Source organism: Ptychodera flava, chromosome 2, assembly GCF_041260155.1.
Source record: "Ptychodera flava strain L36383 chromosome 2, AS_Pfla_20210202, whole genome shotgun sequence".
Classification (NCBI taxonomy): Eukaryota; Metazoa; Hemichordata; class Enteropneusta; family Ptychoderidae; genus Ptychodera; species Ptychodera flava.
Genome location: NC_091929.1, coordinates 6,809,284 through 6,833,142, shown reverse-complemented (window position 1 = coordinate 6,833,142; position 23,859 = coordinate 6,809,284). Strand labels below are relative to the sequence as shown.

The 23,859-nt window shown below is 36.1% G+C and overlaps 1 protein-coding gene and 4 long non-coding RNA genes across 5 annotated transcripts; all 5 read right to left on the bottom strand.

Annotated features, from left to right (window-relative positions):
• Positions 1-5,227: 5,227 nt before the first annotated feature.
• Positions 5,228-7,749, bottom strand: LOC139146954 (uncharacterized). The gene is made up of 3 exons (XR_011555617.1): positions 7,624-7,749; positions 6,636-6,677; positions 5,228-5,904 (listed from the first exon to the last, which is right to left on the bottom strand). It is a non-coding gene; the product is annotated as an uncharacterized lncRNA (long non-coding RNA).
• Positions 7,750-7,900: 151 nt separating this feature from the next.
• On the bottom strand, positions 7,901-10,694 carry LOC139146946 (uncharacterized). Its single transcript, XR_011555616.1, has 3 exons — positions 10,539-10,694; positions 10,072-10,138; positions 7,901-7,987 (listed from the first exon to the last, which is right to left on the bottom strand). It is a non-coding gene; the product is annotated as an uncharacterized lncRNA (long non-coding RNA).
• Positions 10,695-11,651: 957 nt separating this feature from the next.
• On the bottom strand, positions 11,652-18,744 carry LOC139124081 (uncharacterized). Its single transcript, XM_070690217.1, has 7 exons — positions 18,614-18,744; positions 18,182-18,335; positions 14,338-14,387; positions 13,952-14,072; positions 13,232-13,329; positions 12,187-12,286; positions 11,652-11,783 (listed from the first exon to the last, which is right to left on the bottom strand). The coding sequence occupies exons 1-7, from the start codon at positions 18,742-18,744 to the stop codon at positions 11,652-11,654; spliced, it is 786 nt and encodes a 261-aa protein (XP_070546318.1).
• A 194-nt stretch (positions 18,745-18,938) lies between these two features.
• LOC139146940 (uncharacterized) lies at positions 18,939-19,884 on the bottom strand. Its single transcript, XR_011555615.1, has 3 exons — positions 19,808-19,884; positions 19,336-19,456; positions 18,939-19,065 (listed from the first exon to the last, which is right to left on the bottom strand). It is a non-coding gene; the product is annotated as an uncharacterized lncRNA (long non-coding RNA).
• Positions 19,885-22,107: 2,223 nt separating this feature from the next.
• On the bottom strand, positions 22,108-23,427 carry LOC139146933 (uncharacterized). Its single transcript, XR_011555614.1, has 3 exons — positions 23,275-23,427; positions 22,849-22,965; positions 22,108-22,193 (listed from the first exon to the last, which is right to left on the bottom strand). It is a non-coding gene; the product is annotated as an uncharacterized lncRNA (long non-coding RNA).
• Positions 23,428-23,859: the final 432 nt, after the last annotated feature.

The window sequence follows — 23,859 nt, the reverse complement described above, 5'->3', positions numbered from 1 at the left end:
CGTAAATTGGCCGAATATGACTAAAGTTATGGTAGGGTCTTCATTTTGTAGATTATCCCTACCCACACAGTGTACACAATGACATGTTTGACCATTTCCCATAAGGCCGAAAAATACATTGTGCTGTTCCGATAACATGGTTTTCCAAAAATAGTGTAGGTAGGTCGGCCGGAATTTTTTTCCAAAATATATTTATTTTTGAATATGCATTTTCAGGGGGTTCAGGGTGGTCAACACTGGTCTCAACATTTTCAGAAAAATGTATCATACATATAAAAGGAAAAGAAATAAAAGACATCCTCGTTCAAGCAAAAATTAAATATCAAGTAACGAACGCGTGATTTTTCTCTTTCGTGTTTTACTTTCGTGTTTACCTAGCTCTAAAAAGTTTATGGTCGGCAGGTAAACGATAGAATAGGTCGGGTTATCGGAACAGCACAAGTTTTTGTTCGGTCTAATTATGGATAATTATGGATTTTGCTGTAATCATGGTTAACGCGGGGAAGGGCGCGGGGACGCAGGCCAGTCAATTGATTTGCACAGGCCATTCCACCATGGCCTCACAACCACGCCCCTCACATTTGCAGAACGCAAAATAAATCCTTGCCTCTCAAATCACAGCTGCTTCTTGTTCACCCTTACTATGAAATATGAATGCCATGCATGTCTTGCATGACGTCCAACCTAGTTATTTGCTCGCATCACTGACCATTAGCTATCAGTGCATACCCCTTGGCCAAAGGCATTTGCCGCTACTTCAGCTCCTGCTACGCTGACGTACACATCACAAATACCCTCCCAGCCACCACCATTATAACAAAAAAGCTGCTTTGGTAGCAGATCATATACAGACACACATGTTAAAGTTTGTCATATTATTATTTAGATGTTATTTTGGATGATTTGATGTTAATGAAGCTCTACGGGACAGCTCCCGCTGATCCGGAGGGACTATACTACCATTAGCCCGATGCATGGCACGTTTCCGCAAGGGGTCCGTGCCATCTTCCAGGCTGCCATTACGCCGTGCATCCCGTAGCAGTAGGTGCATCCTGGGTAACACGTTGCAACCCAACCCCCTTGAGGTCATTCAAATCTGTGACTGGCTTCATCGAAAAGGCCGCCACGACGACTGGATTTTTCAATCGGCCCTGGATTTCGGCCAAGCCCTGTCTCCTTGTCATTTCTTTGCGTTAACTGCTGCTACATTTCGCATTCAAGCATATCTTTTAATTTTCCGTGTCTTTTTTATCCAAATATGAACTTCCCGATTGATTTTAAGCTACATACCCGATTGCAATCGGCCAATATAGAAACTTATAGCACTAAGCCAGCCAGGGTCTTTGTTTTTTAGATTCATCCAACAAAGGGACGAATTAACCCGCCGTCTGCCTACTGTAACTTTTGAAACCTATTTTTTTTTGCTTTGCGGCTTGATTGATTCCATTATTAAAAAAGACGAACACAATCGGCCGATAATCACGAAATTTAAGATAGATCTTCGTTTTGTAGATTATCCCTACCCAGTCTACACGTTTCAATTACGGGAACGAACACAATGAACGGGGCGTGGCTAAACTAGAAAGTTAGTGACACGAAAAATGTGTCCCATTTCCAGAGCACCATAATGGGACCGTCAAACTTTTTTGAGGTTAGGCAATGAAAAAAAGTTTGTTACGATGACTGACAATTACAACAGTCTATGCTTTAGAACATTTTAATACGAATCTAAGTTCTGGCGGAGTGTGCAAATAAGAACTGATAGAAATAGTTGACTGTTATGGGTACTAAAATGGCAAACATTGCTTAAGGTTAAAAACGTTCGGGCAAATTTATCTAATTAATCATAGACACTTGAGAAAGTGTTCTTGAGGGTCTATCATTTAACTGATACAGTTAGGTTTACATAATTGTTTTTTGTAATTTCATTGTTTGTCCGGTATACTCATATGCATAACACATTATATATTTTGATAAAATATCAAAATTACATTTGTTTCACACCTGAACACCTCCAATCACCTTGTTATAGAGGATTAAACTTACGTCAAATGTAAAAAAGTGTACAAACGCACCGAGGGAAACACTCTTTCATAGTTTGTGCAATAGATAACCTTAAATAATGAAATGACACTCTAAGGTTAAACTCCAAAATCAAATTTATTGTAAACAAATGTCCTTGTAATCACCATATTTAAGGAAAAATACATTCATAACAATTGTCAAACATATAATTTCACAAGTATATTCAGTTAAGTATTGGGAAGTTGTTTAGAGATTGCGCCATAGACCATCATATACAGTGAAATGACACATTAAGATGAAATTCGTTTATCAAATTCATTGTACACAAATACGCTTTCAAGCACCCTACTCTAGTCAAGTATGTCTTTCTGTAAAATAAGTTTGTTTGTATAGCCTTTATTTTGTCCTTCCCAAGGTGTATGGTAGATAGATAGATAGATAGATAGATAGATAGATAGATAGATAGATAGATAGATAGATAGATAGATAGATAGATAGATAGATAGATAGATAGATAGATAGATAGATAGATAGATAGATACAACACATACAGTCATCGTTTCAACTCCCCCTTTAGTACACGGTACTAAAATGACCACCAGCTGTTTAATTTTCCTTCAAATTACACCTTACAGTGTATCGAGTCCTTTATATCGACAGCGAATTGAATTTTCAGCTCCACAGATTTGACCGAGGAAATCGTTTCAATACTTACTACACATTCATTAATCAAGGAAACCTAAGCCTACAGATAATAATGAGTCCTGCCTTAAATAATGATATTTCATATCAAGGCTGACAAATTCAATGTACGGCAGCGATAAGAAATCTTGCCGTTAACCAGCCATAATGTCCCTCTTGAGATAAGTTGAGCATTTTGTGAACAGCGAGACGTTTACTTCAATCAATATTCATCCGCCTGTTAAAATATCTGTTGAATGTGCATAAAATATTTGGCAGTAAACTATATGAATATAAATGGTGACAAACTAAAGCCACGTATAATATAATTCATACAAGTGCACCCGCTCGGAAAACAGATTCATAGTTTTACGTTGTCGATCATAAAAAAGTTACGGAAAATGTTACTCCTTCCCTTGCACATGCAGAAGGAAACCACATCCCAATTTGTCTATTGTTTTGATGTGTCTGAGCTACACCTGGACTTGCTCCAAGTCTATGAACACACAAATATCAACACAGAGTAATTTGAAGGTAAAACGTCACTTTGTGGTTAGCTGTTGCGAAGATCATGGGATGAACACAGCAGCCCCAACGACTGCTGCCGCGAAATGCCAAGCGATTTGGGCCAGTATGAGTTAGGTTCTACGTGTAAGCTAAAACTTTAAATTTGTTCATTTTATCGTATTTTTCACAATCAAATTTCGTGATATTGACATATTCTATGGAGGTCGAGGGAACAGTCGAAAAAAACATAATAAATTGCGTTTCCTTATACTTTAATTCGGCGTTTGTAATTAGCTTACGACCGGTTGAGTTTTACTACATGAAATATTAGAATATGTGTTTGTGTTTGTCAGCACACTGATTTATCATTGTCTGTGGCCAAATCCAAACTCTCAAAAAAAATTAAAACAATCGTGAGAGCCATCAGAGCGGCCAAAAGGCCGCTCACGAAGTGAACACTTGAGACAAAGTATCATGGTGAAATTTATATTCAGGATAGAATGCAATCCCTTGGAATAGATCTTTTTACATAAGAGTTTAAAAAGAGCGCACTTGCGCTCTTTTCATCTAGGTGGCCATGTTGACTATCGTGTCACGGATTAGGCGAAATAAATCGTTATCTACCACAAATCTCACTTAGTAATTACTTTCTAAACATCAATACACACCACACACTGCAAATTGTTGATGATTAAATAAATTTATTGAAGTCAATATTCATGCATGGAAATACAGTGTACTTTGTAGGCAGCACCTCACACACAAACGATAATGGCTAAAGAAAACTAAAACTTGATTCACAAGGAGTCTGACTTGTGGTAATCACGGCTGTGTTTCTCTGACCTATTAGATCAATATACTAATTGTGCATAACGAATTCCTTTGTGTTATTTAATTCGATGTAATATAATGTATTTTTTGCAGAAATAGAAATTACACACGAAGCAAAAATAGTCATTTCATAAATTTTTATTACTTAATCGAATAAAATCTCCTAAAAAAACGTTCTAAACGATTCAAGGTATTGTCGCATACTTTACTGGGATTGTAACTGTTAACCATCGAAAATGTCCTGATTATCTGAAGTATAAATATCTAATTCTGATAAACAACACTAAGTTCATTTTATGTCCGTGACAGCAATGACCAGTATTAGGGCGTTACTTATCCCTCTCATTGCGAAACATTGAAAAGGGACAACAAATTTTAGGTTTTACAATATCATCTATTAAAAATCTCACTTTCAGATCATTTGCCCCGAAAATGGTGCTCTGCATATCCAATATTACAATAATCCACTCATTGTTGAACTGAATGAAAGGCTACAATATACCAATAGCTACATCATATTATCTATGATGAGGTACATTGTCGATTGAACCACTATTATCTGCGCAATGTCAAAGTGAAAATAATTGAAAAAAAGCATGTAAATTCAGGTCACCCGAAAGAATGGCTCAGTTTGTCTTATGCGACCACAGAGACATGTAACTAACGTTTGAATGACGAAAAAAGTAGCCTCCACTTATAAATCAATACATTTTGCACATTAACTCTTGAAACCTAACGCTGACAATCAAGCTACCACGCCTTAATTGGCCATAAGTGATACACTTCACAAAACATCCTAGTGTAATGCTTTAGGAAGTGAATCCTTTGTCGGCTGATAATCAAGGCATCTCGTTGAAAGCGTCTATCAAAGCGTCATGGTTTTGCTTAAAAGTTTTGTGTATAAGTAATTTTTATTGAAAGAACTTACATATGATCCGTCATCATTCTACTTATGTGTAACAAGCCCTTATGTGTCATTATGTATCATATGTGATAAACAAACATCAATGAAATACAATTTAGCTATTTTAGTTTGTTTATTTATAACATCAGTAGAATTTAACACGATGGAACTAATTTTGGATAATTGGATCTTTATATGTTTCAATTTTCTCAAAAGTGTTAGGTACCCTATAGATAATGTTGCAATATAATTGCATATAACTCATAAAAACAAGGCAACCTAAGACGAAAAGCAGATGAGCTTACATTTGCAGGTTAAAACGACTTTACTTAACCATCCAATTATCCCAAATTAGTTCCAACTGTTTTATTTAAAAAAGAAAAAAATGAGCTGAATATTTATACTCTCTGCTTTGTGATTTTGGTAATGGACTACACGTAGTTTAAAAAATGACTTGTATAACTATTGGTTATAGAAATAATTAAGTATATTGTTGATTTGTTATTTTTATTATTACTACGGTTGTTGCAAGTGTAATTGTTGTTGCTTTTGTTGTTCTTCTTTTTTTCTTGTTATTGTTGCTGTTGCACTTGTTTGTGTTCAAACAATTACCGTTCAGTGGAGAAAGCTAATTTATGCTAGATTACACCATCAAATTCATCGTCGTCGCCATTGTCAACGTTTTCAAGCTGGTGCAAGGATTGTTCATCCTTTACTCTATCGTGCACGTCATGCATCGCTAGACCAGATGTTCCCGGAACTACAGATCCTGCAGTTCGATCGAGAGACATGGTTCATCATTGGCAACTTCATCATCATTTTTCTGACGCCCCCTCGCGATCAAAATGCCTTGGATCATAGCCATCCTCTTCGTCGCTACTGTATGTACTAAACGATATTTCATCAGGATCGTCATCACAATTACCATAGAAGCGGGATCGGATTGATCTCAATACCTGATGACGCAAACAAAGAATTAGGAGATCAACGCGTCTATAAACGTTCCGGGCATTAATCAAATAGTATTTCTTTATGCACAACGCTGTTTTACACCACAAGAGCTTGTTGGGCCATGTTTAAGATGTCGCATTGTAGATGACAAGCAGTCTCTTCGCTAGTGCAATGATACCTCCTCGTTTATGCCAATGTCATCGTTAAGTCAGTTGTGTAATTTTAAACACGTTAAGCAATCCCTCTAAATCCAGCATCTAACCAGAAGTAAATGCATTTATAAACATTGATCATTGGCCAGAGCAAACGGTACTGTCACATTTAAAGCACAATTTTTGCTTGCATAATAATGTAATGACTGTCATCAAAGAGGAGATGGTACCAAGCTGTAAATGTAAAGCAGGTGAACCCTTTGGAGACGAAGCAAGTCAACTTGAACTTTTTTATTTGAAATATCAAACAAGGACGTGGACTCGAATGTCGTTTCTGATTTGTCATGGCATGATACTTTTATTTTAAACAAGGTGTATGAAAATATAATAAATATGGCAAAAATGCATTTCGTAATGCGCAATTAAAAAAAAAATTAGTACTGCGACTTAGCGCTGAGATGAATCGATACTTATAGGATCGCTTATGAAACACATAACTGGAACTATTTTCACACACCAAAACGTCTTTTTTGTACGACTGTGATAGGTATGGCATAACATGTGTATGTATAGACAATACTCACGACTTTGTTGGTCGCAAAGTATCCGAGATAGCAAACTGATCCCTGTGAATTGATGGAGAGTAATTAAGACCATCAGAATTATGATGTACTTAGACATTAATTAAAAAAAATACATCAGTTCTATGCTAACGTCGATGAAGAGAATCTCTGAAGATGCCACACTATATCAAGACAAGTGTTTTTACAGAGGCATGGAGATATGAACATTATTCGACTCAATACTCTAAGTCTAATCAAAATAGAAATATATCTCATGCTATTTAAATCAAGTCCTTTTACCAATCTGTAATCAATGATAGATAGATATAAATGATTGGTGCGGTTTCAAACGAAAGAGACGTTGCAATTTCTTGATTAGATCGACTGTTTATTGCTACCACTTGTTCGCTGTCATATCCTCACATAATAACTTTCATTTCTATAAGGGCGTTGGTTCGAGTTCGGCTGATGTGTTGGAAACGTTTTTACCTATGGTTTAGAATTTGGTCTGCATTTATTAAATTCAATGTCTCGCTTTTTCAATTCAAATGAAATTTAACGGATAAATTAGAATCTGTTAAGTTTTACTCGAATTTACTTTGTTCTTAGAAATATGAAATGAATAAAATGTGATAGGTATGTCGATATTTATTCCGGAAACTAAGATATTTATTCTGCAATTGTATATCCAAACTTAAGAAAATAGTAAACGCTCTTATGTGTTACTATCATAAATAAATTACACAGAAGATTCATCACATTCCATTTCAAAACCCCGTACAACTACTTTTGTCTCGGAATCTTTAAATTTTAAAGCAACATCAACTGACATGACGGTAAAGACACATACAAAAATATTCAAAGCGATTTATTCACAAGAACATCTCATCGACAGCAGAAACTGCTGTTAAGCCTGTTATCCATGTAAACGGTAAACTGAGTGCAAGTCTAAAATAGCTCTCGTTTCAGATACTTTCAATTTAAATTTGGAAAATATGAAAGTACTTACTGTTACAAAGCAAGCCATAGCAAAAGTATATCCACTGTAAATATTCCCAGTTATATCTATTAATCCAAGTATCCAAGTTACAGAATATGTTACAACGAGAAGGCAAATACGACAGAATTCGTCCCTGTGAAAACAAAATATGAACATTTCATGTAAGCGTTGTGCTGCAAAGCCGACAAGAAGCAAACACTCGTTTTATACATTTTTGTACAATGTCGATATTCGTTGTCGCGCATTAACTAAACAGCCAATAATAACTATTGAGGCATTTTACGCACCTTAAAATGTACCACTGTCCAGAACCATAGGTGAACACCAGGAAGTCAAACTTGAAGTACATATAAGTGATCATGATCCAACTCGCCTGTTGACAGACAATAATTTACAAATGATAACGTTGCAAAATGAACGCTCTTTAGCAAGATTCAACATTAAACCAAATTCAAATAACTTGAAGCAAAACAAAAATTCTCTTTTCACGGGGAACAGAAATTGTACAGCATCGTTGTGTTTAAATTATTTTCTTCAAGACGGCTTATTTGCCATAACCGACTACAATGATTTATTTTCCTGTTTTCTGACTGACAACTTAACAAAATGCAAAGTACCTTGCTGCTCATATTATTTTTGGGACGCCTGTGTGAATGAATTGCAAGGAATGAATATATCAATAGATAAATAAATAAATAGATAAATAAATAAAAAGACAAATGTATAAAAAAGACAAATAAATAAAAAATACGCTAATGATACGGTGTCACTCACATTTGATTGGAATTGGTACACACTAGTACGGTAGTATGGATACCAAAGATCAACAATGAGCTATCTGTTCAATGCAGCGAAATTCTACATTGATGTTACGACTTCTATGATGTTATGATTTCTGCACAGTACAATCGGAAAGACGAGAATGACAAAAGCAAGTAAGATCTGCAACTCGGGTACTGGAGGTCAACTTTAGAAACTTGCATATCAACTTTAGCTGTATAGAAATTGGACAAGCAGATCCTATGTACATTAACAACTGTCAATAGAAAGCAATCAGCCATAGAAGGCTCGACAAAAAGTAAAGGTGGGAGAGTGGGAAAAATAATGTACAAAGGATCAGGTAAAAAAAATAATGCTACATCATCAATCTCCTACACCTTCTCCCCTCCAATATCAAATTTCCCAATCCTTGGTATTAATCAACGTATTTACATAGAGCTACAATGGCCAGATGGCAGAAAATATAAAGTAGATGAATTATTTACAACCTTGGGGATTTTTAAAATGCTATCAGTTCTGTCATTTGAATGTAAAAAGCACTTAAGTTAGTTACAGATTGTAAAATGCCTTCCACTGTTGGGGTGATTATGACATCTGAAATTATGCTGGATCCAAATTTCTTATCAGTTCTTGTGTCTTTTACATGAAAAAGTTGTAAACATTGGTCTGCAATGAAAAATTGAACCTCAGCTTTGTTTTCTGGATCAAATTTCACCACAAATTGACACCAAATAGGACAAAATTATGTTAACAGCCTTATCCACTGTCCCACAACATATCCTGGGTTGGTATAGGTCATTTAAGGTCACATAATGAGAACATTACCTTTATTATACAGATTTGGGAGTTTTCCTTGAGCAGAGGATTTATCTAACTAATCCCTTCGGGACTTTTACACCACATTACAAAGGTATCAGACAAGTGTTTTTTGAGAACAAATTTTCTTGACCTTAAATGACAAAACTGTCGTAAAAATACAAATTTGCATATTTCAGGACAATTTCCACATATCCAACTATTGTCATCCCTGGGCATCTGTATGCCAAATATAAAAGCTGTCTTTCAAGTAGTTTTAAAGACAAACTAGTTTGTACCAGTTTTTGACCAAAAATAACAAAAATTGCCCCAAACGGTAATTTTGCCAATTTTGTCGTAATTTCAAAAAATAGAAGAGTAACACCATTGTAAATATCCAACCTTAATTTGAGTGCAATTGGACCGGCGGTTTCGGAGAAGAAGAATTTTTACTTAAAATGAGGGAAAAGAGCAAAAAAATCAGCAAAAATACAAAATTCAAGATATCTTCACTATGTGTATAAAATTGTATAAGGTCCACCTATGGTACTTGCAAAATAATTTTCAGAGCAATCAAAACAGCAGTTCTTGAGTTATTTACTTTTTACCGTTTTCACATTTCATATGCTCGTTTGCATAATTTGGGCAATGCAAACTTCATTTGAACAAAATCCCATCTGTAGCCCAGGATGCATCATCAAACCAACTACCAAGCTAAAACGTGCAGCGGTTGGCGTGTTTTTGATGTTGACGGACATACTGTGCGTACGCACACACATACTTACACACATACATACGGACGCCACCGACTTCAGCTTATACGATAACCTCACATTGGTATACCAAATGTGAGCTAAAAAGATAAATCAATAAATACTATACCAATATCAGTAATGCTGTAAAGGCAACTGTACTACTGTAAATTTCGACCTTGTGTGGCACCCGACACCTGCAAAATAAAAGACTTGACAATAAGTAAATATACACTTGAAGCGTTATAAAAGCAAAGCCCCTGTATTAATTGACATTTATATAAGTGTGCATAATGGCGGCCTACAATTTTCACACACTTATAGAAAGGTTATGAATGAATTGCACTGTGTGGATAACGATTTGTATTAGCGCCCACACTCCATTGATGGTGAAAGTCGATGAGTGACTTGGATATTATGAATGCCAGTCTTATCTATGCTTTAACTTTGCAAAGTTTTGTGACGGGGTATTTGAAAACGACTTAAAAATAAAGCCGGTGACAGATATTCAACGGCGATTCGTCACTATAATAACAAAGATTACTTTGGTAAAAAGCCTACTCAGGGTGACATATTATAAATTTATATATAGCTTACGTATGTTCAACGCCATAACTGCCTGGCCAGAGCAATGTACAGGTTAACACAAGTAGTAGAGGAATTACCCATCCAAGAATGATATAGCAAACCCTGGCGGAAAAAAAATGTCATAGATTACGTAATCATTACGTCCTAACAAAACATCTACATGAATTAATACTATTTCTAATGGTTGACATCTAGACTCATAACCCGAAAAACTTACACCTAATCATCGAATTACCAAGTCTACAGCAAATTTGAATTCACCTGGTAATTGGCAAGCTACTTTGATGAGTAGATAGTGATATAGATTTTAATTACAATCAATTACAGACACGTGGATGTTTAAGGGGAATATTGCCATTAAATTTAGCTGGGTACAAATAATTGAGTAAAGAGTTTGTTGTCAGATACTACAAGGGTTTCTCGGCGAATAAACAAAGTAACGATATGGGGATAATACCGTACGGCATGCCTCTAAATTAAAGTAGTTTTCAAGCTTGTGGTAGTATTTAGTGCTTCTTGGATTTCAAAAGAAATCCCAATGTGTTGTAAATTAGTGGTTTCTTTGAATAGTTAAAAATAAGACAAGAATAGGTTGCAAAGCTACCTTTGCTCAACGCTGCAGTGATTTATTGTATCCTTGACATTATGATTATTCGCACTCGACTCTATGTAGTAACAAGCAGCCACAATTAAACACTATGTCGCATTTCGTTACCGGCAACAGTATACCTACGTGCATGTTGGGGCATGATACACAAAGTTTATCTGGGTACAAATAACTTTATTATTAAACTTAAAGTGACTTCCTAATTACCAATTTTTTCACGCTTTTGCTCGCAATATAGCTTGGTAATTTGCTGATTAGGTGTCCAATATCCGAACATCTTGTCACTATTATAAATTTTACCAAGATTACGCCAAAATACGTATCAAGATGTATCCGAATAGTGCTAATTTATTGGATATTAAGCGACAATACATTGCTGCACAATAGCTCTTCGCATAAATAGTTTCATATGCTAGAAACATTGCTGTGTCTCATATCGTTGTGCCTGTTATAGCCTGTCATCATGATTTTCATATTGTTCAGGATTGTTTTCATGAGCATGGCATGAGTGATAGTCACCTTGCGTAAATATTCTTGTGTTGGCAAAACCGCAGCTTGAGAAAATGTTGCAGACAAAAGTTGAAAACCCAGGCAATGCTACTAGCAAGCGCGTAGTGATATGCTATAGCTGACGCTGCACAGTTTTCCTGAAATAAATGATAGTATTAATTATGGAATTATTTAAATCATAGGAATTATAAGGGAGGGAGCGAGTTCAGTAGTCACAGAAGGTATCTAAAAGAAATAGGGTGTGTGCCTTTCAAACATGGTCATAGTGATGAGATCGCATCGGTTCTATTAATTCACAGCTATTGTCGTGATAGCCCCTAGTCAGTAGGTAGGTGGTTTACTTATACTAGACTTATGACGGGAGTATTTTAAGTCGTTTAAATGTAACACAACATGTCTCACTTTCCTGTCTCAAAACTTTCATGGAGTTTTGATGGAAGCTATGGTTTGCCAGGTGATGTCTTTGTCCTTGCACTGGCAATTCTTACTCCCCCACAACGACTATAAAAACAGTGCTATAGGAAATGGATTGTCCATTACCGTGTCTCTGTCCATATTCATCGCTACGACCACTGTGACAAAATATATCGATAATGACAAGGTAAGACTTGCACACACAAAGTAGTGATCCGTCGTAATCCTACGGATAACCAGAAAAGTATTAAATTAACGGAACAAGGTGAACAAAATGAAAACGTTGCGGAAGTCCTTTTTCATATACTTATATATAAATAGACAAATAATAACATTTCGCATTTTGTTTCTACCCCTAGTGACTGATAATTAAAAGAAAACTAAAAAAATGATAAAATATGAACCGAAAATCACAAAAGCAAAAGAAACAAAATAGGTAAGTTTTGCTAGTATCGGCTTATCTCCAGTGTCTACTCCTGAATAGAGAGATCCATTTTAAGAAAGAGGAAACGTCCATTTGCCTGGTGTCACAGATTCGTCTTTCCATTTTGTGGCTGGTGAGAAGTTTTCTACAAAACATCTGGCTTTAATTGTTATAATATTATTTTTTGAGAAAAGCTTAAAAGACAACGGGTAATCAAGTTTTGAGAGATGAATGTACCTATGAATAACTGACAGATATTGAGAGACCTTGGGTGAAGGCTGAATTCTTATGTGGCTGAATCTGTTAGATGCCATCCCTCTAAGTATCACCATAGGTAATACACATTTCAAAGTGTGGTGTCGTGACTTTGAAAGGCAAAAAAATATACGTTAAGATTGACACTGCCAATTTTTCTGTAAAATGGTGCGTTAAAGTTAGCTCATTGTAGAACAAATATAAACATATGGAGAAAATGGCATGCTGCACGAGTGAATTGTAGTTGCCAATCACATAAACTCATTAAACACACTAACAAAATAAGCTGTACCTCAACAGTATCATAAGGGAAGGAATCAAACACAATGAAGTGTGATGAGAAATAACAGTTGTCCGTTTCCATTTATACCGTATGAATTAAAGTACATTTTGAGTCAAGAAAAGTTTCGATACATGTTGACGGCAACATGAATGCTATTCTTTCTGTATGTCCGTACAATAAAAGGGAAAATAGGCAAACAAAAGCATTACCTTCTTAGGCACAGCATCACGTAGGTAAACGCTGTTAAGAACGCTGCCAGACTGTTTGCTATCACAATAATTGAGCTTAAAGCGTACTCTGGAAATGGCTATCATCGAGAAAGAAAAAGTGGAGTGGTATTATAAACTTGAAGCAACACAGAATTGTCAATTGATAAAGTTGTGCCAAATCGGCAGTATTGATGTAACTTGCATTCAATACCTGATCATGTTAGATATACTGTAAGCAATTTTATATTATCACCTGAATACATGGGTTTATATGCCCGAGAGCAGTTGACAACTTACCCGACGCCAGGAGGCCAAATTATCTCCTGCTGCTAGGGAACATAAACCCATGTATTCAGGCAATATTATTTTTATTTCATGCCTCTTCACAGTTAATGCTATATGACATTTAGTTACATGCAGAGCATTTTTAAACAATTTTACCATCATCGACCAACATAAAACAGATTTTAACGAAAATCAAAATATAAGTGCGCGCATGGATAGTTACATCTAGCGTTCAGCGTCGTCTTTCACGTCGAAAATGTCGAAGGGCTTCACTGGACCGGATAACCATAGAAACCGGTCAGCACATCGTTCAACGCCCGCTAATTCCCCGGATATCCCTTTTCAAATCAATGCACTGCTGTGCATTCACATCGAGGCATGTATTAATGATCCTGGCATACGAAGCAAATAAGAATTACGAAGAACAAATCTTACCGTTGGTATTTTCCCCATAGTTGTTATTATCGCTACACTACCTTCACTATCACATTGACATTCTGTGAAATCACTTGTTGCATTGTGGTCCACCTTTACACAGTTGCCATAGTTCCATACACTATATTTGGTATCAAATAAAACGACCGACCATGTAATTCAATTATTAAATGTTTCTTAAATGATGATATTTTTGAATGACACATATTAAACACATTTGTGACAAAAATATACAATTACAAAACCAGATTACAAAAAATCTTCCTTAAATTTTCTACGTTTATTTTTCGACCAAGAAAGACTACACACAACAGTGCACTCTGTTAATACATTTTATCTCTACTATCGGCTGAACATTATTCAGATCTAAATAGATAACAACTTACGCTGCTGGGTTTCCGTAGATCATGGAAATACATTTAGCATTGTAGCCATCCTATAATGAAAAATAACATGTTGAGTGCGATCTATGTTTTAGAATGTAAAAGCGTACTACAAGTATTTCTTAGATGAAGGCCAGTTTAGCGCAATTGTCAAATACTTGCTTCCTCAATGATACCATTTAACATTAGGCAAAGATAAGACTAAAGGTTTGCAGCGGACCCATACAACACCATACAGAATGACTCAGTAACTTAAGCAGCCGGATAAAATCATGTCTATTGCAACATTTTCAGGGCTACACATTTTATTTTAATCATGGCCAAAAAGCACTGAAAATGATAGAATTCTTCTTCGGTAAAAATTTTAGTACGCAACTCCGCTGAGTCAACGCATTTTTATGATAGCTAATGGACAGAAATGTCCTGGTTGTTCCTTTTGACCATGCCGACTTTCTTAAATATTGATAAAACATAATAGCCTTTTGCTCCGGCATTATCAATGTTACCGTCATAGGCAAACTCTCTGTGGCGGGCAACATTTTGTCATCTTGCCTATACTAGAGTATTCTATCTTTACCATGCTTAGGGCATGCAGGCGACGGGGTAATATCAGCCCATGTGACAGAGCTGTATTACCTAAGTAACAATCTGTCATATTTGTTCTATATAACGTGATTAAGGCTCGTCCAATCACAAGACTGGATAATACTTGTGTAATTAGTCCCTACGGACACCGTCCGGGGGGACTTATAAGTTTGGTCATGTCCGTCCGTCCGCCCGTTCACGCAGATATCTCTGAAACGCCTGGAGCGATTTCATTCAAACGTAGTTCAAAGATTATTACATGTGCCATACATATACACGTCGATTTGGTTTGTGATCCGACCAAATATGGCCGTGTGGCGGTCATTTTGTTTCCTGTATTTGATGTCTGTGCGTATGTTCACGCAAATTTCTCAGTGATGCTAGGAGCGATTCCATTTAAACTTGGAACATAGATTACTCCATATGTTATACATATGCACATTGATTTTTGTTTTGATCCGTTCTAAAATGACTGAGTGGTGGTCATTCTGTTTCCTATATTTGACGACTGTGCGTTCTTTCACGTAAATTTCTCAGCGATGCCGGGCGCGATGGCATTGAAAGTTAGTACATATAATAATCCCTATGTAAAATATATAATATTAATGCTATGTCCATGCATAGGGGCTCATGAATGCAGATATCTGAGATATGCCTATGCGAATTAGCCCCCATTGACACTGTCCGGGGGACTTACAGGTTTGGTCATGTCCGTGCGTCCGTCCGTTCACGCAGATATCTCAGAGACGCCTGGAGCGATTTTGTTCAAACTTGGTACAAGGATTATCACCTATGCCATACAAATGCACGTCGATTTGTTTTACCATCAGATCCAATATTGCAGTCTGGCGGCCATTTTGTTTCCTTAATTTGATGCCAGTGCGTATTTCACGCAAATTTCTCAGTGATGCTAACAGCGATTCAATTCAAACTTGATACATAGATTACTCAATATGTTATACATATGCACATTGATTTTGATCCTGTTTAAAATGGCTGTGTGGCGGCCATTTTGTTTTTTTATATTTGATGACAGTGCGTTCGTTCACGTAAATTTCTCAGCGATGCCGGGCGCGATTGCATTGGAAATTGGTACATATATTGATATTTATCATATTTATATGCACGCCGATTTTTGTAACGATTCGATTAAAAATGGCTGTGTTAGGGCCGTTTTCTTTCTTGTATTTGATATCCATCCACAGGGTCCCCAGGTATGATCCACAGGGGTTCAAGGATAAAATTAATATTAATGCTGTGTCCATGCATATTAGGGAATCATGACTGCAGATATCTGAGATATGCCTGTGCCAATTCTTTTTAAACTAGGTACAAGGATACTACACTGTGGCATACATATGCAGATCTATTTATATTTGTTTGGCATGCATAATTAGTGCTAATTTGCATAATTCTGGATTACAGCGCTGTTTTTGGTACACAATAGACAAAATGCTTGATATGCGCTTAGCATATTTACGTATATTGATGTATATGGAACAGAATACTAATTGCATATGCAGAGTATGTCTTTGTATATGGAACATTCCAATACGTTGATATGCGTAGCGTATTTCTATGCAGATCATGAGTATACGTAATGCAGATCTTTTCACACTAAGTGTACACTGTATTTTCGCATTTTATTAGCATACATACTGTATACTGAACGTATTTGACACATGTGCAGAATCAGTATATGTGTATATATTGTTGTATATCAAGCAATTTGCCCATTGTGTGCCAAATTATATGAAACTCTGTGCAGATGATTTCACACAGAGTTCTAATGTCAGTCAATGACATTTGTCAGTATTGCATCAATTAATTGCTAATTTGCATATTTGATGAATTTTTGCAATTAGGGTGATGTCTAGAATATACTGCAACAGATTTAATGAAACAAATGATACAAATCTTTAGCACATAGCCCTACACTAGTGTACAAAGACACTTAGCAGTATCATGTTAATTAATTGCTAATTTGCATATTTCGCTCGTTTTCCTAATTAATGGGCTCTCTCCAGAAATACTGTTTTAAAATTTATGAAAAGTGGTGCAGAATGCAGATGTTGATCTGTCAGCATTATAATACTATGTGAACACATTAAACAGAATCATGTCAATTAATTGCTAATTTACATATTTAATGAACTTTCATAAATATTGTCATATGCCTAATAATGGTGCATCAAATTTAATGAACGTGGTACAGATTTTTTCCTTCCACTAGTCAAATGGCGTGCAGAGATATGTAGTAATTTCCTGTCAATTAATTGCTTACTTGCATACTTAATGAATTTTGGTAATTAGGCAGATATGTCAAGAAATAGTTCAACAAATTTCATTAAACTTGGTACAGATGTTGAAATCAAATTGCTTTAACAGTGAAAAGACATTAATTAGTGTCAAGTTTATCAATTTGTAATTGCATATGTAATGAACTTTCCTAAATAGAGTGATATATCCACAAATACTGCGTTAAATTTGATGAAATTTGGTACAGATTTTGATCTCATAGTGTTGTAAATACAAATCAATGACACTTAGTGGTATCATACATATATATTAATTAATTGGTAGTTAGCATTTACATAACGGATTTTTGTTTTTAGGGTGAATGTCCAAAGTACTGCATCAAACTTTATGAAATATGGTACCGGTGATAATCTGTCAGTGTTAGGATAGGATGCAAAAATGTTTGGCAGCATCCTGTCGATTAACTACTAATTGATTCATTTTAATGACCTTTTGTAATTAGTATGGCTTACAGTAGTCCTCTCAGAGGACTTGTAGTTAATCCTTTTCCTGCCAGACGGTATCAATTCCCCATCAGCTAAGTCAGTAAAAAGCGGGTTTTGAGCCAAAACACGACGTATTCTAACCCACTTGGCTTGGTCTGTTACAGCATCTTTAGTCCAAAAGAATTAACGAAACAGTATTTTTGTTTTCAACACCCTTCAAATGTATAGTATTATGTTAAAATACACTATATGGAATATGTTGTGTTTTATTAATTTTAAAAATCTTGACCTGGTGGTGAAATATGGACTTGGCAGGTTAAGAGTTAAAGTTCCCATTAACAAGTGGGGACTGTGTCATTGTCAATGACTTGTTATGAATATGTAAGTTAAAATCGTTCCTATAGTTCACATCAGCTGTCAGCAGATATCGAAGATATTAACGCAAGTCGCTTCCAATAACTGGATTGAAAGTGTACAATACGAGACATACTTAAGGAGTAGTATATGCCAGTGTTTACCTCTTTGTGGTACAACATAAAGGTCAGAGGTTCTTGAAGCTTCTTTCCATGTTTGGTTTCTTCACTTTTGTAGATACTGACTGAAATCACAGGACTGTTAACTCTCTCAACTTTCTTCGTCGCAGTTATTGTACGCACCCACTGTCTGTTTGTTCTTGACAGAAGAGATATAAGTGATTGTAAAAGAATACGTTTTTGACTCCAATGTTTATAACATGACGTAATATTTTTCCGTGATCTTCAGTTTGAGACTTCCTGCCATCGCGCTTATCAATGACGGACTACTTGCACGAAGACTTACATCAGTACCAAATGTAACTTTGTTAAAATGTTCTAACTGATGAAGTTTGAATGAAGGTACAATCGATGTCTATTGAAAATGAAACTGTAGAGCTAATGCATTTTCGACAAAACCTAACACTGATAACTCACCCTTGTTTGACTCCAGGTGGAAGGATGTTAGCTGGGTTCTTGTAGGCAAAAACGATAACTGTGCTTTTATCTGCTTGAAATTGTAAAATAAACGTATTAGTAATACTTCCTTGCAGTAAAAAATGCACCATTGTGCAATCGGATTCTCTAGAACATTCCCTTGTAACAGCAGAGGATTTCCTTCCCTCGATTGAAAGGGCAATGACCGCATAGAATATAAGTTTCACATCCATCCATTTATGCATAGATGTAAATGTGTAATATCTGATAACTCAGATATGACATACCTGAATTTCGATGAACGATATTCTCTTTCGGTATGACGACTGTACTCCCTCTTTCATCTACCTCGTACCAAACACTTTTCTGTGATCTCTTATTTCTTGCAGACTTTACCTTGCTCGGAAACTCCATGTCACTTGTTTGGGACTGGACTTGGCTCGCTTCAAAGCCTTTTGAAACAAAAAGGAAACTCGTGTGTGAACTCTTCTTCTCTTACCAGATAGCTTGTGTTACCATAAACTCAATAAAACTTTGCATGTATTTGTATCATTTTCAATTCAAAATTACAGGAGACGTCAATCTATTATTTGACATTTCGAGAAGGGGTTACTGGATAGTGATAGTTAGATTTTAATGAAGATAATCTTGAAAATCATGGTCAAAATGGAATTCCACAAAATTAAGCAGTATTGTACCAAATCTATGAAATCTTTTAATACCTATATTTTTGCTGTTTAGCCTGATATCCTTGTTGACCTGACCGACGTAACGTTGTACGGTCTCGGCGAATCTATCAAGCTTGTCAAACAAAGCTATTGCACCCAAATGGACGCCCCTGGTCTGAAAAAAGTAACAAAACATTTCAGTTCTTGAACTTACTAACCACAAGATGAAAGTGGTTTTAACAAGGAAGATTAATAGATAGTATGGCTAACAGTCACTAATTTCGATCTTTTACCACAAGCAAATTTGATCATAATTGAATTTTTTTTTTACTACACGGTTTTGTTCATACATCATATTGTTTGCTTAGATATGTGCTGGCCAATACCCGAAAAAAAACACTTGGGAATGTGTAATGTCACAATTCCCCTTTCCTGCTTTGATATCAAAACATGCACAGCTAGGTAAGGACAAAATATTTATGCCCAGCCCCTTCATAACATGTTAACAAATAAAGAGATTACCTACTTCATGAATCTGGATCCAACTTGGTTCTGTGTCGGCATCTAACAATCGACTAACAAGGTCTACAATCGACTGAAAATGGAGCAATATCATAATATTTTTAACAATTAGAAATGAAGTATTCCTAACATAGTACATTATAGTCATACCTACAGCCTAAACGTGAAACGAGTGCGAAAGGTACAACAATTTTTTGCTTAGTTTGACCAAAAAAATAACAGAAGTGCTTCCCTGACGTCTATTATAATTGAATATAAGCATAATATTTTTATGGACAGAAAAATGCGCCACCGAAACAGTACTTGTTTATGCCCCTAAATTTGTCTATTGCTTTATCAAACTTATACTCGTTATGACCAATCTTGAAACTAATGTTACAACAGTAGTAACTAGAGTTTTTACTGGCATGTCGCCGTAAAAACCGAAAATTGTGATATCGCCCGTGAGTTAAAGAAGAGTATAATGACACTTATAATCGACTTTACTATGGGTGAATTTTAGGTGAGACGTTTCTTTAAATCCAAACTTTGTATGGTGACCCCGTATATTTATTCTTTATTTATACAGAAATTAGGAAAATGTAAGCAAATTTTTAATTCAAGGAAAGACTTAACAAAGACCTTGAGACACCTTTTACCCTGAATACTGAATGGTGTCAGAACTGACGTTTCGATGTCAATCAATGGTAAAAGCAAATCCACAACTTGATGTGAAGGACGAAATATTTACATTGTTTTGACAGATAAATTACTGAATTAGTTTAATCGTCTTGATCCATAAATTACATAATCCTCAGAGGGATTAAATAGTTTAAATGTCAATGCATGCATTACCTGTAGATAAACCATTTTATCATCGTCATGACCTGGTGGCAAAAGCGGGTCATTATATGTTATATCATATATCAGGTAGCCAGCCAACAACACGTCACCCGCATATGCCGTGTCTATGGACAGAGTGATGTAGGTGAGCAATCGTGATGTAGTTGATGCTATGCTAAAGTCAGTTACCTGAAATATTTAATTGATACCCTGATTACACTTTGCTGTATTGGATCGGGCAGTGACGTTACTAATTGGGTAAGAAAGATAGCCTATTTTAAAATGCATCCCCTGCATGCGAAAGACGGGATTGTCCCGATCCTAAAAGTAACACACAAAATATAATAACCAATAATCGTCCTTCCAAAAATGGTGTTATAGAAGTGCACCAGAGGGTTAAAGTGAAGCCATGCAAATGATTTCTACGTTTGATATTTCCTCATCTAATTTCCGTGCTTATTATTATTGCCTGCTGTTGCACTCTAAACACGAACGCAGAAACATAACACTGTTTCACATGTTGCACAAGAAAATAGTGCAAGTGATTGATCTGAACTTCGTTTTTAATTTAACGTTAATCCGCGATTCGATACAGTATTTTTTCCATGTCTACGTGGCTTTCATGACCTTGTCATGTGACTGTTCATACCACTGTTCAGTGACATTGCTCATAAGAGTTGTTGCAAATACTCTACCTTTTCCGGTAGCACAGCGCAGCCAGCGGTGAAAATTAATTGGGGCAGCGACCAAATCAGTATTTGTTTGACCTGACATCGTTGTAAGATTGTTGTAGTTTGTACAATTTGAACTCTCTGATGTTCAGTTCGTACGTAAAACGCACACGCAATTTTATGATAGCATAATGCAGGTGTAAGTTCACACTTTCACATACACTGATTTGAAAAACATTTGCTTTACAGACGACAATGCATCAAATAATATATACTAATGGGAAAGCTGGACTGTTTTTATTGGTTAAGCACACCAATTAAGTGAAAAGGTGCCAGCGTCTACCTGCTATTAATTAGCAAAAAACATTTCTCAGTCAGAAGTATTGGATGTCCATGATATCTCGATTTAATATAACGATCGGCACTGCACAAAAGTAATTACCGTTCATCAAACACGGTATTTCGAAATGAGAAGATCAGAGTTGAGAGAGAAAAACCAACATATTAATTTGTATTATCAGATTGTATGATTTATGGTGTGTGTTTAAAGTACATTTGATAAAAATTAATCCTTCGTGACGGAGAAGTTCACGGTTGTATTTAGTTACACTTGAATTCAGTGTGTTAATATGAATTTACCCGGCAGATGTTCACGGATTGAAAACGTACTCTCCCTTCTCTTTAGAATGTCTTGTTGGAAACGAATACTCCTGAACTATGTCATTTTGTCATACACACTGTTGCTGCATATTCTACATTAATATAAAGTATTGACATCTTGACAAACTGGACTGCCACTGACCTGTTCAGTCATATTCATAAGGTCTTCCGATTTGCATTCAGTAGTATAGGGGTCCCACCATTCACCTCGTACGTCACAAAATCGCAACATTTTTCCTGTATGGGAAAGGAAATGTGAATATGAAATAACTTTCAGTCAGAGAGAGAGAGAGAGAGAGAGAGAGAGAGAGAGAGAGTGTGTGTGTGTGTGTGTGTGTGTGTGTGTGTGTATGTGTGTGCGCGCGCGCGCGAGCCGCCAATTCATTTATTGCGTATGACATTATGTGCCGCTGGTATAGGCAACATGTAAACGAAATGTGTTCCTTAGCTGAGAAAGTTCCACTCTCTAATTGTGAAACCGTGTTGTCATTCTTAGGAGTGACATTCTGATTCTCACCAATACATAGTCTGAAATGTTTGGCAGCCTGCCAGCTTATTAAATTGAATTGAAATACTGCCTGGTCAGTGTTGAGGCTCAAGACAGAGTCTCCAACAGTGCAGTGGGAATGTAAAGTCAAATCGATGCTGCCAAAGAGGCTGACAAAAAGTTCTCGTCATATATGTAAGTATAGAACCAGACTTCCTATCACCTGCTCGAAGTTAGAATGTCGGCAGGGTCTCAACATTGGCGAGAAATTTGAATTTTCTCATCCCAGTCATACATTTTTCCATGGATGGAAATGGCTTAAGATCCTTTGGGAAATGTAGATACGCGGGTTTTTAAATATTGTTGGAGATTATGGAGAAGTATGAGAAACTTAATGGGAATTACCTATGTATCCATTCGGGCAATTTACCCAGTGTGAGCTGCAGTTTGCTGGTATAGATTCCCAGTGTGTATTTGTGAGTGGGTCACGTTCAGCAGGGCACCAATTGGAAGTCTGGAGCACTATGAAAATTTCACGAAAAACAAAAGGTTCAACCTCCAGTTTGCATAGGTCAGATTTAGGTATTTGATGACATTTATCCTCGATTGATTTTATGATGCTGGACACTATAATCCGCGTCAAGTGAATATTTTGAGCTCGTACAGAAAGAATAATTATTTAGGCACTTTCAATTTAGGATAACCATTACAAAACTACACCTAATAACAATTTTGCAGTCTGAAAAATCAATCTGCTTGATCTATGCACATCTGAACTTGAATGATTTCGTATAATATTTTCTTCACTAATGACACGTCAAGTGAACTTACCGTCAATATTGCATTGTTTTCCAAACAAAAACAAAGGTACACATAATTTGTTTTCCAAGAAAACAAATCCTTTTTGACAGACACATCTGTAGCTTCCAATCTCGTCTATACATTCTTGATTTGATGTTAGCGGAGAACAAACGTTTTTGTCCTCATCACATTCATTTACATCTGAAAAAGGTGTCAGAAAAACGTACACATTGAACTTTTTTACAACAACAGAATTATTGTTAGTTGTTCATATTACAGTGATGTCAATTGCTGAAAATATAACATGGCAACAGCGACGTACAGGGCTTAGATGTCGCCGATGGTTTTGGTCACCACAGTATTTGCTATGTTGCGAAAGTAAACTTTTGACTGTTACAAGCTTTTTGTTTAGCCTAATGTTAATAATGTAAGCAATTGTATCACTCACTGGAGTATCGCGGAAAATCATTGGACCAGACTCCATCATTGCATGTCACGAGGGGGTCGCTGGCACTTGACCGGAAACCAGGACGACCTACTGTTATCAGTGAACTCTTGGAGGCAATACCAATGATACGATTGCCGATTCGTTTCTTACAAGCTATTGAAAAGCAT